Raw genomic sequence first — 14,406 nt, 5'->3', positions numbered from 1 at the left:
AATAATAAAATTTCGTGTTGAGAAATTTAAAAAATTATTTAAGTAAATCTATTAAATAAGGGACTACATATTTGAAGAAAAAACGAAAAAAATAGTCTAAAATATTTTTTGAAATATTATTTTTAACAAAAAAGTTAAATTTAGGTAAAACTAAAAAGTTTTTAAAATAATACTCATTTAAAACTAGTAATTCGACCACGAAATAAATTGTAATACAAAGAAATTTTTAAACATAAAAAAGAACGTAATTTTTTTTTAAACATGTTTATTCTTTTAATAAAAATATTTGAAATTTTCAAACATTTGCTACAAACCTCTTTTTAAACTTAAAATATATGGCGCAAGATTGATAGGTATTGTTAAAATTACCCCTTATAGAAATAAATGTTGAGAAATAAACACTTTGGGACAGTTAATCTGGGTGACCGTAGTTAGGTGTCAAGAATTATTTCTAGCTTATCTTAAGTTGTCTGTTGTCCGAACGAAATGTTTTCATAACTCGGTCCTGTTTCATTTTTTCTGTCTTCAATGTTATTCTCTTCTATTGAACTTTTCTCTTCTTCTCTTTTTTTGGCTAAAGTCTCGTTCTCGTCTTCCGTTTGAATAGAATTAGTTGAGATTTCGGGCAGTACGTTGGATTCCTCGTCGTTTACAGCATACTGGGTCGGATCTTCATTTGCCATTTGCTTGTACTTGCTTTTAAAGAATCCGCACTAAAAACATGCAACAACAATAAAGTGTTTGATACCATAAAAAATCGGAATTTTTATTAAATTAAATAAAAAAATGGGTTTTAGGGGTAAATTGGTTTACGTAAATTTTAATTTGATTTCGAATAAAAATATGTGTTTTATGTTTACCATATAAAATATATTAAACGACCTTATAAGAAATATAAAAAAAGTTAAAAACACGAAATTAAATGCCAATCCGTAAATTACTATACTGTTACTTTTTTGCTTAATCTAAAGAAAATTTAAATTTAAAAATAATATTTTTTTATGTCATGCCTACATTTAAATGTGAATAAAACAACTAATACCTTATAAAGTATAATCACAAGGGCAAGTATAATGGCAGTTCCACCCCCTATAGATGCTAGCCAAACCCACCAAGGAATCGTGTTATCAAATTCTGTTACTCTAACGTATTTGTTTGCTATAATGGAGTCCTGCAAATAGTTATTAATTTCAAAATTATTAAAATTTTTTAAATTAGTTTTTTTTATGTTAAAAATTTTTTCGATCATAAATTATTTGTAGGTTGGTAACAGTTTTGTTTAAAAAAAATAACATTAAGACATCAGTTAAGTTAAAGTTACTACAGTGATATCTATTTTGAATTTGATTAAATATTTCAAATTGAAATTAATTATCTTTTTAAATAATTGGCTTTAAAGAGAAGAATTTTATAAATTAATCCAGATATATTTAAATACCCGTAGGTTGATCACAGTTTTGTTTTCTCCAAATTGATTTACGATCAAACTTGAAAGTTCGGTGTTGTAAGAAAACCCGGATCTCAACGTAACACGTGACTGATTTTGTGACGTCATTGTTTCTTTGACTAACTATATTAGTATAAGTGTATAGTAATAAATTAAATCTTTTTAATGGTTTATACTATCTAAAAATATTAATTTTCCCAAAAGTGTAAAAAATATTTTTTTCCTGTACGTCAAAATTAAAAGTTGATTTCCAAACTCGAAAAGAGGCTGCAAACTCAATAACGTCACCAGCTTTTAGGTCTGTGACGTCACAAGTTAAGGTTTCACAGTAAGATGGTAGCACTAAGTTATTCATCGAACAATCCTTAAAAATAAGAATTTGAAATCAACAAAAGAAAATTTTTTTTTTTTTTTTTGAGAAAAATATTTTTAAATTTTTGCCAAACTTACGTAAATTGGTTTAAGGCTTCGATCAAGATTTGCATACATCGTAACATTAGTTGCATTGAGTGACGTGGGTTGGTCACGTGATAAATTGAAGGGGTTAACTTTTGAGGTGTTACATGCGCAGGCAGCGTTAGAGTTTTCCTGAAAAAAATTTTTAGTTATTTTTTTTTTAAATATTTTTCTATATTTTTTTTTACCTGAGATTGACAAGTGACCTCAGCAAGATAGAGAAGTCGATATTGTGACGTTATTTGGCTTGGATAAGTCAGAGTGAATTGAGATTTAGGAATATTTGAATAACCAAGTCCTAAAATCTAAAAAAAAATTTTTTTTAATATTTCTATGTAGTTAAGGTTCACAACAATATAAAAATTATATTTTATGCGGGCTTAGTTTTAAAGGGTTGTCAATTTGGTATAATTAAAATCTTTTGACTTTTTAAATTTAAATAAAAAAAAAAATTGGTGAACTACCTGATATTGAACATTTTCGTACGAGCTTATTTCAGACAAAGAAGTTACTGTCCTGGTTTCGTTGGTAAAGTTAAAAGTTAAAGAGTTTTCAACGCTTGTTCTGTAATTTAACTTATTTTTTACTGTTATATAAAAGTTTTCTTTTACTTTATAACAGAAAATTTAAATTAAATTATTTGCTGACAGAAACAGGTTATTTAAAAAAAACAAAATGTTGAACGTTTTTTTGAGCCTTTTAATTTTATTTTAAAATTTTATCTCACCTTCTTGCAATGACGTCAGAACGATATCTGACGTCATTCGTTGTTGCCCAAACATTATCGTCACCATTCGAGTCATTTTGAGATTTCAAATTTCTGCGCAAAAATTAATTTTAAAAATCTTTCTTTAAAAGAATAAAATATACTGATTGTCATGTTACTAATGAGTTACTCACGTTGTGTTCGCAGTTATTTGGATTTTTATGTCTTTAACTGTCCCAAACTCTGACAGAGTCCCTGGGTTAAGAATTATCTCAAAGTAACACTGAAACAAAAAAAAAATTATTGGAAATTTTTAAACAGGTTTTATATAGGTAAGTTTTTTTTTTAATTTTATTATTAAAACCGTAATAGTCATAGAAAATCAAATTTGTAATAACATTAAAAAATATTATTATTTAAAAAATTGACAAAACTTTTACTGATATTGTATTATTTTTTATGATAGGTCGTTGTATTAATAAAACATTTTTAAATATAACTCAAGGGCAAATAATATAAACACAGAAATACTTTACTTACCCAACTTCCCCCTAACATGATTGACCCCAAAGTGCGGTCGTATTGATAATACAACACTTGGCTTTTAAGCGAACTATTTACACTCGGAGGAATATCATCTGCTACCTCAACACAACTTGGAAATAAAGGATTTGAACTTCGAATTAAGTAAGAGGGCAGCTGTTTAACAAAAAGAAAAACAATTTGTTAGTTTATTTAGTAATATTACAAATACTTGCAATATACTTTAAAAATGTGCGATTTGAATCAACTGCATTTTTAAAAAAATTCAAAATTTTAAAAACAATTTGGATCTACTTACACTGCCCCAAGTAAGTGCGGATGAATACAAAACGGTGACTCTGGGTTCAAACGCGTTCTCCCCCGAGTTTGTCAAGTTAACTTTCATTCGAATTTGTTTTGACGAAGCAATCACCAAAGTTGAACCAGAATCTGTTAAGTCCAAAGTTTTGTTGCCACTAAATCAGAAAAAAGAAACGTAGTTTTAAGAAATGAAAAAACTAATATAAAGAGTCTTTCCAACAATGTCAAATAAAATTTTATTATTGTGAAAGTAAAATAGATTTTATATTTTTGAACGTACACTGTAATGTTGACTACAGGTAGTTCCAATACACTGTTTATTCCAAGGTCGTACGAGCAGGTAAAGTCGTTTCCACACCTTCGCATGAAATCGCTTGTATCGCTCCATAAATTGGCAGAGTCCCTTAATAAAAGTGTTGTTTATTTTGACATATCAATTAATTAACTAATGTATGTTTAAGTATTATTTGTATCAATTAATGTATGTTTAAGTATAATTTGTAATTATACAAAACCGACAGACGTTTTAACAAACAAGTTTAAAGTCTAACAGCAATATTTTTAATTGAAATAGAAGATCTGTATCTAGAAATGGTCATAGTCTTAAATACCAATAAGCTAGAACATGCTTAAAATAAATTTATTTCTATAAAAATTTTAATTATATCTTATATAAACCTAAATGGTTAAGTAGGATACTTTTTGTGTGATTTTTATCTTTTGCTTATCCTACAACAATAAGACATCAAACATTAGAATAATAGACTTACATATTTGTTAATGCGGAAAAAGGATATGACTTATGTTGTTTTGAAAGTGACACCATCATTTCAACTTTAAATGGCGTTGTGTAATCTCTGACATTTTGCTAGAAAGTAATTAACAATTTTTGTCATAAAAATTCAAATTTAAACTTTTTAGTACGAAATGTTTAGAATTTATATTTTCACTTGAGTTTGATATATTATGAACACTGAAATTTTACTTAAATCTCCAAATTATAAACATATGTAGTAATAAAAATTAACAAATTAAATTTAGGCTATATGGTTATATTTTTATGTTCCAGTTTTTATCATCTACCTTTAAATACAGCTGATAAGTTGTACAAGTTGGCTTCCCTTTCATTAGATTAAAAGTTTGAGTTTTTGTTGAAGATCCTGTCATTGTGGAATTCGAATTTGTTCGAAATTCAAATCGTGATAATTTTTCGTCCATTTTTAAAGTCACAGTAGCACCTTTAAAAATAAATTAACCTCATTTTATATAACTTGTTACTTGCAAAAAATGTTTAAGTTTAAGAGACTCACCTATTATATCTTCGACTGATTTTCCATTTGCCATGACACAACTTTGTACTTGGAGACAATTAAGATTTAAAGTTTCTAAACACTCAAATATATCAACTTTGTCAGGAATTAAAGTTACGTTGCCTTGAAAACGAACAACCGGACGTGTCCTAAATACCAAAGTTGAAAATAACGTTATGCAACTTTCATAAAAGTTGTACAGACGTTATCAATGTAAATTGCATGTATAAAGTGTTAATATTTACCTTAAAAACACAACAGTGTCGCTACGTGGGGCACCAATTGCAACATCTGGAATAGAATTATCGTCGACATCAATTTCTCCCTGCAAGGATTGACCGAAGTACAACAAAGGTGAAGAACTAACTTCAGTTGCCAAAATTTCCTGAGAAAACAGAGTTAACATTAAATAAAAATCTCATATTTTGCTTTATTACTCTAGCGCAAAACAAGTAAAATCACCTGGGTTGGATTTACAGACAATCCTTGACTTCCACCATTGTAAATATAAACAGCTCCACTTCCTTTATACGCTAGAGGTGCACTGATGATGACGTCATTAAACCCGTCATCGTTTAGGTCTCCTGCTGACGTCATAGCCGAACCAAATCTAGAACCAGGAAATTTGAGACCAGACAGCTCAATAGGTTGGTAATTAGGATTTGCCTATATACAAAGTAAATAGGATTTTATCAGACCTTAATTAATTTTTTAAAGTTAAGCTGTAAAATTATCCATACCCAAGTATCGATTGAGTTTGAGTCTTGAGATAAATAAACAAAAACTCTTCCTTCGTCGTAACTTTCCCCCACATACAAGGGCGCCCCCACGAAAAGGTCATCTTTAAGGTCACCGTTAATGTCGCTAGAGAGCAAAACTCCACCGAAATAACTTCCCAATTGTCGACGTCGATCTGAACAGGTCGAACAATCTTGAAAGCTGATTTGTTGAGCTGATGACGTAAACGTGGCTGCGGATTCGTATATCCAAACCTATGACGTATTTCATAACGTCATAAATTTGTGTATTTTGCTCTTTAAATACATCATACGTCAAGTCACTAATTTACTTGTTTAACCTAAAGGTTAAAAGATAAATTATAAAAAAGCTTACAACTCCTTGTAATAGATGACGTGGGGCTCCTGATGCAACGTAATGTGTTTCTCCGCCCTCGAAGTTTCCACTTGTTATTGCATAACCTGTCATGTAAGTGTATATATTTGTACAAGCTACGTTACTGTTTTAAAGTTGGTTACATTGGTTATTAAAATATTATTTTAGAAACTACAAACATGAATTGCTAAAATATTTGTTATTTGTTATAAAGGAAGCCCCTTACTACTGACTAACTATGGGGATAAAGCTGAAACGGAGTTTACAATATATTAATTGGTCTTTTATTTATTTAATAAGTACGATTTTAAATCTTAATCTTTGCCTTGATATGAATTGATGAAATTAAGAACACTGCCGTTTCCAGTTGGTTCAAGCAATTCAGCATCGCTAGTGGAGTTGTTCTTATATTCTGCCGTTAAACCTTTGCCATTAAAAGCGTTCACACCAGCAATAAACGTCCTGTTGTCCTGTTAAATTTAAATAATTAGTATTTTTTTTTAGATGAGAAAAACTTTGGGCTTTGGGCAATAATATTTAACTTACCCTTTTTTCGTAATGTGCAAATATGCCGAATCCCGCGTTTTCCGCGTTTGTTGAATTTGAACCTGCTAAAAATAAATTTCAATTCATTTAACTTAAAATGTCTCGTGGTATAGCATAAAATAAAGGACGCGTTTTATTAGCACCCAATGCCATAGTATTGGCCTTTGACTCTAACCTTCAAGAATATAGTATATGATACTCCACCCTTAGAATTGAGAATAATATTGTTTTATAGCGAAAAAGCATAGATAGAAACAGAAAAAAACGCTTACTTTCTGCTCCTATGTTTGAAATGCTGCTAACAATATCGCCCAGTACATCCGATAGCAAAGCAAAGTTTCCAAGATTATAAACTCGATCGTTGCTCGTATTGTTATTTGCAGAAATTCGAAGTTGAATTTCAGCATTTACCGAATCCGATTGGCGTATATTTACACCAACAGCATACACCGTAATATCGTTTTCTTGGGTTAGTTCATACCTAGTATATAAAGTGTTTTGTTAGGCTTATTAGGTTAGATTTTAGTTTTTTAAGTTTTAATCTAAACTTAAAAATTTTTTTTTTACCTTTCACGTAATATTTGAAATTCTATTTCAGCGATATTATTGTCATCTGCCAGTCCATCCGTTATCAACACCAAAACTTTATTGTGATTTGGTCTTCCGTTAAAAGTAGCTGTCGGAAAGACCCTCTAAAAGTATATTAAAAACTACATTAACGAGTTGTTATACTTTTAGTGCTTTAAGCTAATGACGAATAGTAGGGGTTTGATGGAACTTAAATTCACAACCTTTCGAACTGCAACTTAGTACTTCGGTTACTTTTTTAAAAATTTTCTAGTAAAAGTACAAATATTGGAGCAAAGTGGTCAGAACACTTCCTACACTACGTGAGGTCTTTAGTTCAATTCCCATAAAGTCTTGGGTTTGATGCCATGTGACCTCATGCTGTTGCACCCTTGAGTAAAATGCTCTAAACGGTATGAAGTATTGCTGAGCCAGCACCTAATTAGCAGCGTAATTATTGGGAAATAATATTCCAAAAAATCCTAAACTGCCAAAGTCAACTCGAGACTGGGTCGGAGTAACAGTTATTACTTTATGTTTAGGTCGCACATTCTACATTCCCACATCGAGGATATATACAAAAAAAACATTGTTTACCTCAACTGCTAACTGAAGTGCTTTACCGGTAAAGGTATGCTGTCCATACGAGTGACTCATTGCGCCAATCTGAGTTCTTACGCAGTCAATGTCACTACAATCATTAAAATTAAGTGGTCTTGGAAAATACCTCGTAGTAAACGGGGCACTAAAAATATATGTTTAAATTATTTTTGATTAAAACAGTATAGTTGTGTTAAATATAAGTAAAGCCTTAAATATTTGTAAAGCCCGCTATGGAAACACTGGGTATCACTTTTATAACGACTATCAGAGTTGCAAATGGGGAATATAAATGGTAAAATTTATATAAATTCAAGAATGGTAAAAGCAACTTGAAACTTGGGCCATGTTAAAGAAGATTTTTCTGATAAAATTTCTCCTAGAAATAGCCTCAAATAAAAAAAAAGTTTTACTTTCTGTTAATGTTTTCACTTCCGTATTGCAATACAGCCAATTCCGTATTACCACTTTTCAAGGTATCAGCAAACACTGAAACTCGGTCGACCAGAATTCGTCGCGTTAATTCAAAGTCGTCGTCATCAATTGACCCTGAGCTATCAATTAGGAAAAGAACACTGAGAAAACTATCAAAACAAGCTGTAAAACATTTGTTGTTAAATAAAAATGCATAAAATATTTAGTTTTTGCAACTATATTTTTCGTCTACCTCATTAATGGATTGTCTTAATTTTATACTTTAACCCTAACCAATGCAATACGTTAAAAAATATTTAAGTATATAGTTGGTTAAGTATAGTTTGGTGTCGAGTCCTCCATAAGATTAAAATTACTCGTCTTAAAAACGGACATTTATAAAGGTTATTATACAAAAAGTGTGGATGTGCAAATAAAAGATTGTTATATTAAGTATGTCGATAGATGCACGTTAATTAAGCAACTTAATTATAAAGATCTGACTTACGAATTTCACCCCAGCCAGTCATAAAGGTTGGATTGCTTAAACTTCCACTGTAGCAAGCTCCTGGGTTAAACTCGTCCAAAGCCCCACAAAACTTTAACCTACCAGGAGCACATATCTTAAAGAACAACGATTTGAAATGAAATATTGTTTTTTGTCCGTATAACTTAAAGCATAAATTATTTAAAACTAATCTAAAGAAAGCATTAGCCCAAAGGTTGAGTATGGTTTAGTGTAAGTTAAATGTTTAGTATTAACAATCTACAGGCTTACTTAGTTCGGGCCAGATAGTTGTTATTTATTTATTAGTCTATTCAATTAGTTACGTTAATTTACTTATTGCTATAAAGCAATATATTTCAAGATTTTAAATGCAAAAAAGTTACCAAATAATTGTCATCCTTTTGTTTGACCACACTTAATCCCAAAACATCATTCTGTCTAGCTTGACTTCTTTCAAGGTAAAGTTGACTATCATTAACAGCAACAGAACATCTGGTTACTGGACTTATTGATGGTTCTAAAATAAAATAAGTTTATTTTAAATCTGAATCTAAAAAACAATCAGTTCTTTTTGATACCTTTCTTTATTTAAACTGCTAACAACAGTTTACTTGATTTAGGCTTAGTGGCTTGCAATGTTGTTACTTTGTTAACTTGACAATTGTATGGTTTAAATTGTATGGTTTAAATTGTATTGTTTAAAATAGCATTCAGTAAAGATAAATTAAAACCTAGCTTACCTGTCATTGATGCTTCTACTGTTGTTGCTGTGGTAATAATATCTGCAGCTGTTGTAAAGCTAGTCGCAACGTCAGACGCGGTTGCATTTTCATACATGCTTGTTGTCGTTGTCAAGGCAGCGGTTGTTGTCAAGCTTCCAGTTGTCATGGGCAACGGAGGGTCGGGAGTAAGAGTTACAGAACATTCAATAATATTCCCGTTCGTAAGCCAAGGTTTTCCATCAGAGTTCTGTTTGTATTTTGGAGCACCGGCGACAAGTCTAGTTTAAATTTAGGTCATTTTGGTATTTCACCATGTTTTTGATTTGTAAACAAACAGGCAGACAAAAAATTTCACTGGCTGCAGTGGTCAGAACAATTGCTACACTACATAGGGTTTTGAGTTCGATTCCTGATGCGCTCATGCTGTTGCACCCTCGAGTGGGCGCTATAAATGGTATAACCTCTATCTGAGTCAACACTTAATCAGCTTTATTAATGGGGAATTATAATCAATTATATCCTAAACTACCAAAGGCGACTTGAGACCGGGTCGGGTTACCAATTGTTACTCTACGTTTAAGCCGTGAAGTCGACCTTCCCACATCGGGGATAAAGATATACATATACATAATCTTTTTGTAATGTTTATATAATTTTACTATAAAAATCTTCTTTAAAATTAAAATAAATCCATGTTTCTATAGTTATTACGCAAAAAGCTTGTCTGTTTGTAAAAGTTAATATTATTATGTGGGCTTAGGTAACAACGTAATCATATAACGCTTAGTTACACATGTGTAGGTGCCAAAAACGATATATATTTAAAACAGAAAATACCTATATTAATATCCTGCACCTACACGAGTTTCTTTATTATTAAATTAAATGTTATTAATGACGAATATGCGTAATCAAAATAGATGTGTATACTAGGTATATTACTACTGGTTTTAGTAATAACTTTAGAAATTGCCCTACTTAATAGATTCTTGGCCATTGGTTTTTGACGCAACAAATTGGAACCCTGCGTAGGTTGGATTTGATACTGATCCTAACGTCAGGTTAACTGACGTCACTGTTAATTGTGACGTTGCCACGTTAAAAGGGCAAGCTGATTTTATGAATATTGAAGTTAGTATTCCGATCCAAACGATATTTAATTTTAACATTTTAAAAATAAGATTTCGTTCTGAAATTACATAAATAAAATTTGCTTTAACTATGTAAAATAAAGGCAAATTACTGTTTAACTTTTTAAGTTTATTAATACATTTTTTTATATTTTTACCTACAATTTACATAATTTAAATATTTTTGACTATATATCTAACATTTCTTGCTTATTTTTGGACAGATTAACTATACCTAATACACTCGTAAATCTAAATAAAACTGTACTAATACAAGAGGTTCCTTTTTTCAAGTCGATTTGTAATTGTTTAGGTCACCTATGTATCAAAATAGGTTTATGGAAAAACGTGACGTCATAAGCAACCAAGAAAAAAACTTAGTTTGAATTTCCGTACCATAATATCCTATAGTAGCTACTACAATGTTTTGGCTTCGTGACTTTTTGTCGCTTGTTCATTAAATTCAGTTTTAGTATTAACTATACGCGAAATTTATTTGGTATACTTTTTTGACCAAATAGCTTTAATTTTAACTTCTTTCTTTAGATAATAATAAAAATAAAATTTAAGTGTGATATACTTATTCTATTCAACTAACCTAAACAGTAAGAATATATATTTCTTTTTTACAAAACTCAATTTTGTTCGTAATTTAAAACATTTTGTATATCTGATATTTATTTATAACTTATAAATTTACCTATATCTTAACAAACACTATACTTTTTCGTATGATTCTAAGTGTTTCCTAAAGAAACCTTTCCTACAATAGTTCCCACAATAAAATAAGTTTTCCAACATTTTTTTACTTTAAACTGACTTAAAGATAAGTAAAATATGTTGTAACTTGTTTGTGGAATATTATGTTATATAGGTGTACGGTGTATATCCACGTGGGTGTATTGTGATATGGAGGTGAGGTCATATTTTCAACACAACGGCTTAATTGTGTATATAAGTGAGTCATATAATAGTGCTCCATGTGACAGAGAGTTGCAATTATTGTTGCAAGAAAAACTTTTTAAATATCTTTTATGAATAATTTCTTGGGAAATTCTGTGACTTTGTTAACTTCTTCTGGCAGTAGGAATCGAACTAGTGATCTTAAGCTTTAAAAACGTGCATATAAGAAAACCTATGTAAAATTCCCATTGAAAATGGAAAGTAAAAATAACTCTAACATCAGTGTGGATTAATCATTTCATGATCAATCCTTGGTACGAGTTTATTCGGGTTTATCAAGGTCAAGACATTGCAATACAGCAGCTGCTTTATTCATGTAAGGTTTATGCGTTCGGACCGGTCAAGCAACCTTAAAGCAATTAAAGACGGTCTAACAACAAAACAATAAACTGCGCGATTTTATTAATCAACGACCACGTCGTCATTTGCCGCAGTGAAACGCCTCTAACCAGTTTACATGATGCCTGCAACACGATGTCAACGACCAACAAAAGGAATAAACCTAAACATTGATTATACTTATAAACTCGTACCTATTTTATTGCCCTTTTTCGTAAACATAATTATCTTTATTTTTGGGTATAAAAGCCCATTGTTTTTACTGTTAAAAAAAAACCGCCACAACAGACCTTAAGTCAGACGCGTTCGTCTACCTTTTTGTTGGCGAACAACCACAGTTGTCGTTATTATGTTAGTTGAAACATTGTAACTTTAGTAAGAATGTAGTTTTATTAATTAGTATTTCGACGCAGTTTTTTACGTAGTTATCAAGTTATGCCCGTGTTATATCTTTCGTTGTACGTTAAATATAATATGTGAAACAATCAAATTACTTGCGTCATATTTTTATAACTCAGACAAAAACGCTAAGTTTACTATCTTTTATAATGCCAGATTTAACCAACAAACTTAAAGTATTAAATAACTAAATTCGAATAGTCAGATTCATCATAGGACTTCAGTAATGAAGGCTATGGTAGAATCTGTGGTGACCCCAAATCAACAATAAACAATTAACCTAACCAATAATCAATAAATAACTACATAAACAATAGCTAGAATATAAATAACCCCTACAGCTTGGTAGACTTCCCGACGTGATTTTACAGTTAAAGAATAGGGTAGGTAGGACCCGTTTTAACTTTTGAACTCGCAAATCTTCCGATATCAAAACCTTCTGAGATTAAACGCGTATTTAAACTTCCGCAACCTTTAGTTGACAGAACAGTTAGGAGTCAGTTTTAGACAGAATATATTTGAGCATTTTTGATTAGAGATAGGTTTAAACCAATTAACAAAACTTTGTAGTTGAGTGTTATTTTAATATTTTACAGTTTATGCGTTTTTGTTGGTTAAATTTTTTAATCGAGACGCACGTTAGGCGTTGTTTTAAGATAGATAACTGCGATACGATGTACGTTTTAGAGCTACTTAAACTGTTTTGATTGTTGACGTTTTTTTTCTGATAAATAATATGTTTTTAATCTAAACGTTTTTGCGTAATTAAATTCCTGAAAGCTACGCACACGCCATTAAAAAAAACTATAATTTTATTATGCTTCGCTTCTTACGACCCTCCTGGCACAATTATATAAAACATTTTGTAGGGAAAACCAAACCATTTTACATTTAGTTCGTTTCTAATTTATGGGAAAGTTACCGCCCCAAATGTTCTTGTTCTACGATGCCAATCGCCAAAAGCTCCTGGAAAAAGCATATAGTGCGATATATCTATTAAACCCCAGACCAAGGAAACTTTACACGAGGATTTAATTAACGGTCTTTTTGGAAGACGAAATCGTTGATTTACCCACCAAGTTAAACCAATCAAACTTACTTCAAACAATTCACCCCGTTATTTACCTGGGTACAAAGGGCACTCACCCCGCCAAGGGGGAACTCTCGCAAGTCGATACCCCCGAGCGAACCCTTTTTTCCGAGCACACCGATCACTGCACTCAGGGACAACATGATCTGGCCAGATTAGCTCCCTCAACTCCTCAAAATAGCCAGCAACAAGCTGAAGCCAACCAAATGTGCTATTATCACAGCACTTACGGTGATCGAGCTCGGAGATGCAACCCGCCCGCAACGACAACCTCATTTAAACAATCAACAATTGTGCACGCTGTACAATCACACAACGGCAATTGTTTTTATGAAAATTTTTTCATCAACTTTTAGAGATCTGGCAACATCTCGAACATTGAACACAACCATATACCTAACTTTTATGCAGAAACCCGCGACGATGTTCCCTAAGGATAATTGCTATTCAACTCCAGCAACAGTACAATGCTATCAACACAGGCAATTCCACAATATGTGACGATGACCAGGCTCAGCAAGCTGTAGCCGTACACCTGTCTGGAGACGTTTCAACTACGAGCGCTACAAGACGATTAGTTGAGAAAATTGGTGAGACGTCATCTACTTCTTCATTTAAAACTAATTTAAATTGTAAAACTTACTTGATAACATTTCTCCAAGAGCTCGACAGGATAGGAATAAACTTACAGGTGACGTAAGTGACGCTGGGACAATTTCACAATCCTCTTCAAACAAAAGAAGACGCTTCTCGCGCTAGAGAAAATCCTTCGCAAGTTCAATGTCGCGAACTAGCTCCCCTCTTTCCATATCCCCGATGTGTCATGTTTTTCTTTACACATCAATTTGCAACCAAGGAAACGACCATGAAATTCTGATCGTCCAATCATGAATTTCACACTATAGGCAAAACTAACTTTTTAACATCAGGTGACCATCCCAAACCAGAGTTGGAAACAACAACAAAAAAAGGATCTGTTTAACGTCGACCCGCAAACAGTTGTATCAAACATTTTTGTAGGGTTTGTCTAACTATACCCCACGTGACCAACAATAGGTTGATCGGAGAATAAAATACGCCCCTTGATCACAGATTGATCTCAGTTAATATAAAAATAATACCGATAATGGGCCCAGAATTGCAACTGTCTAACTCGACTGATACAACAATTGAAATACTCTACAATGTATTCAATATTCAGTACACAAGAAAAACAATTAACAAAAAACAATACTGGTTTAACACTTACAAAT

General features: G+C 31.5%; 1 protein-coding gene across 2 annotated transcripts; it reads right to left on the bottom strand.

Annotated features, from left to right (window-relative positions):
- Positions 1–64: 64 nt before the first annotated feature.
- On the bottom strand, positions 65–10,414 carry LOC145744123 (integrin alpha-X-like). Of its 2 annotated transcripts, none has more exons than XM_082562235.1 (29): positions 10,211–10,414; positions 9,251–9,510; positions 8,894–9,027; positions 8,511–8,625; positions 8,002–8,185; positions 7,586–7,733; positions 6,989–7,113; positions 6,694–6,902; positions 6,422–6,486; positions 6,201–6,345; positions 5,876–5,961; positions 5,503–5,754; positions 5,225–5,428; positions 5,008–5,147; positions 4,763–4,911; positions 4,536–4,690; positions 4,223–4,320; positions 3,733–3,855; positions 3,451–3,607; positions 3,150–3,308; positions 2,804–2,892; positions 2,631–2,723; positions 2,368–2,467; positions 2,092–2,208; positions 1,898–2,035; positions 1,677–1,811; positions 1,439–1,570; positions 1,043–1,171; positions 65–713 (listed from the first exon to the last, which is right to left on the bottom strand). In XM_082562235.1, exons 1-29 carry the CDS (start codon positions 10,399–10,401, stop codon positions 462–464), a joined length of 4,284 nt encoding a protein of 1,427 aa, XP_082418361.1. In that variant the 5' UTR covers positions 10,402–10,414; the 3' UTR covers positions 65–461. The 2 variants fall into 2 exon arrangements, with proteins under 2 accessions (XP_082418361.1, XP_082418362.1); XM_082562236.1 differs by having other exon boundaries at positions 6,422–6,483.
- Positions 10,415–14,406: the final 3,992 nt, after the last annotated feature.

This window comes from Corella eumyota, chromosome 2 (assembly GCF_963082875.1).
Source record: "Corella eumyota chromosome 2, kaCorEumy4.1, whole genome shotgun sequence".
Lineage (NCBI taxonomy): Eukaryota > Metazoa > Chordata > Ascidiacea > Phlebobranchia > Corellidae > Corella > Corella eumyota.
The sequence above is the reverse complement of the archived record's forward strand: the minus strand, read 5'-3'. Positions and strand labels throughout refer to the sequence as shown.

Excerpts from the sequence above, each read along its gene's own strand:
- LOC145744123 (XM_082562235.1), bottom strand. The coding sequence starts at position 10,401 with ATGTTAAAATTAAATATCGTTTGGATCGGAATACTAACTTCAATATTC. Across the intron at positions 8,186-8,510 it reads GACTGGCTGGGGTGAAATTC|CTTGTTTTGATAGTTTTCTC; the intron begins GTAAGTCAGATC and ends AATGTTTTACAG. Across the intron at positions 2,893-3,149 it reads TCATGTTAGGGGGAAGTTGG|TGTTACTTTGAGATAATTCT; the intron begins GTAAGTAAAGTA and ends TTTTTGTTTCAG.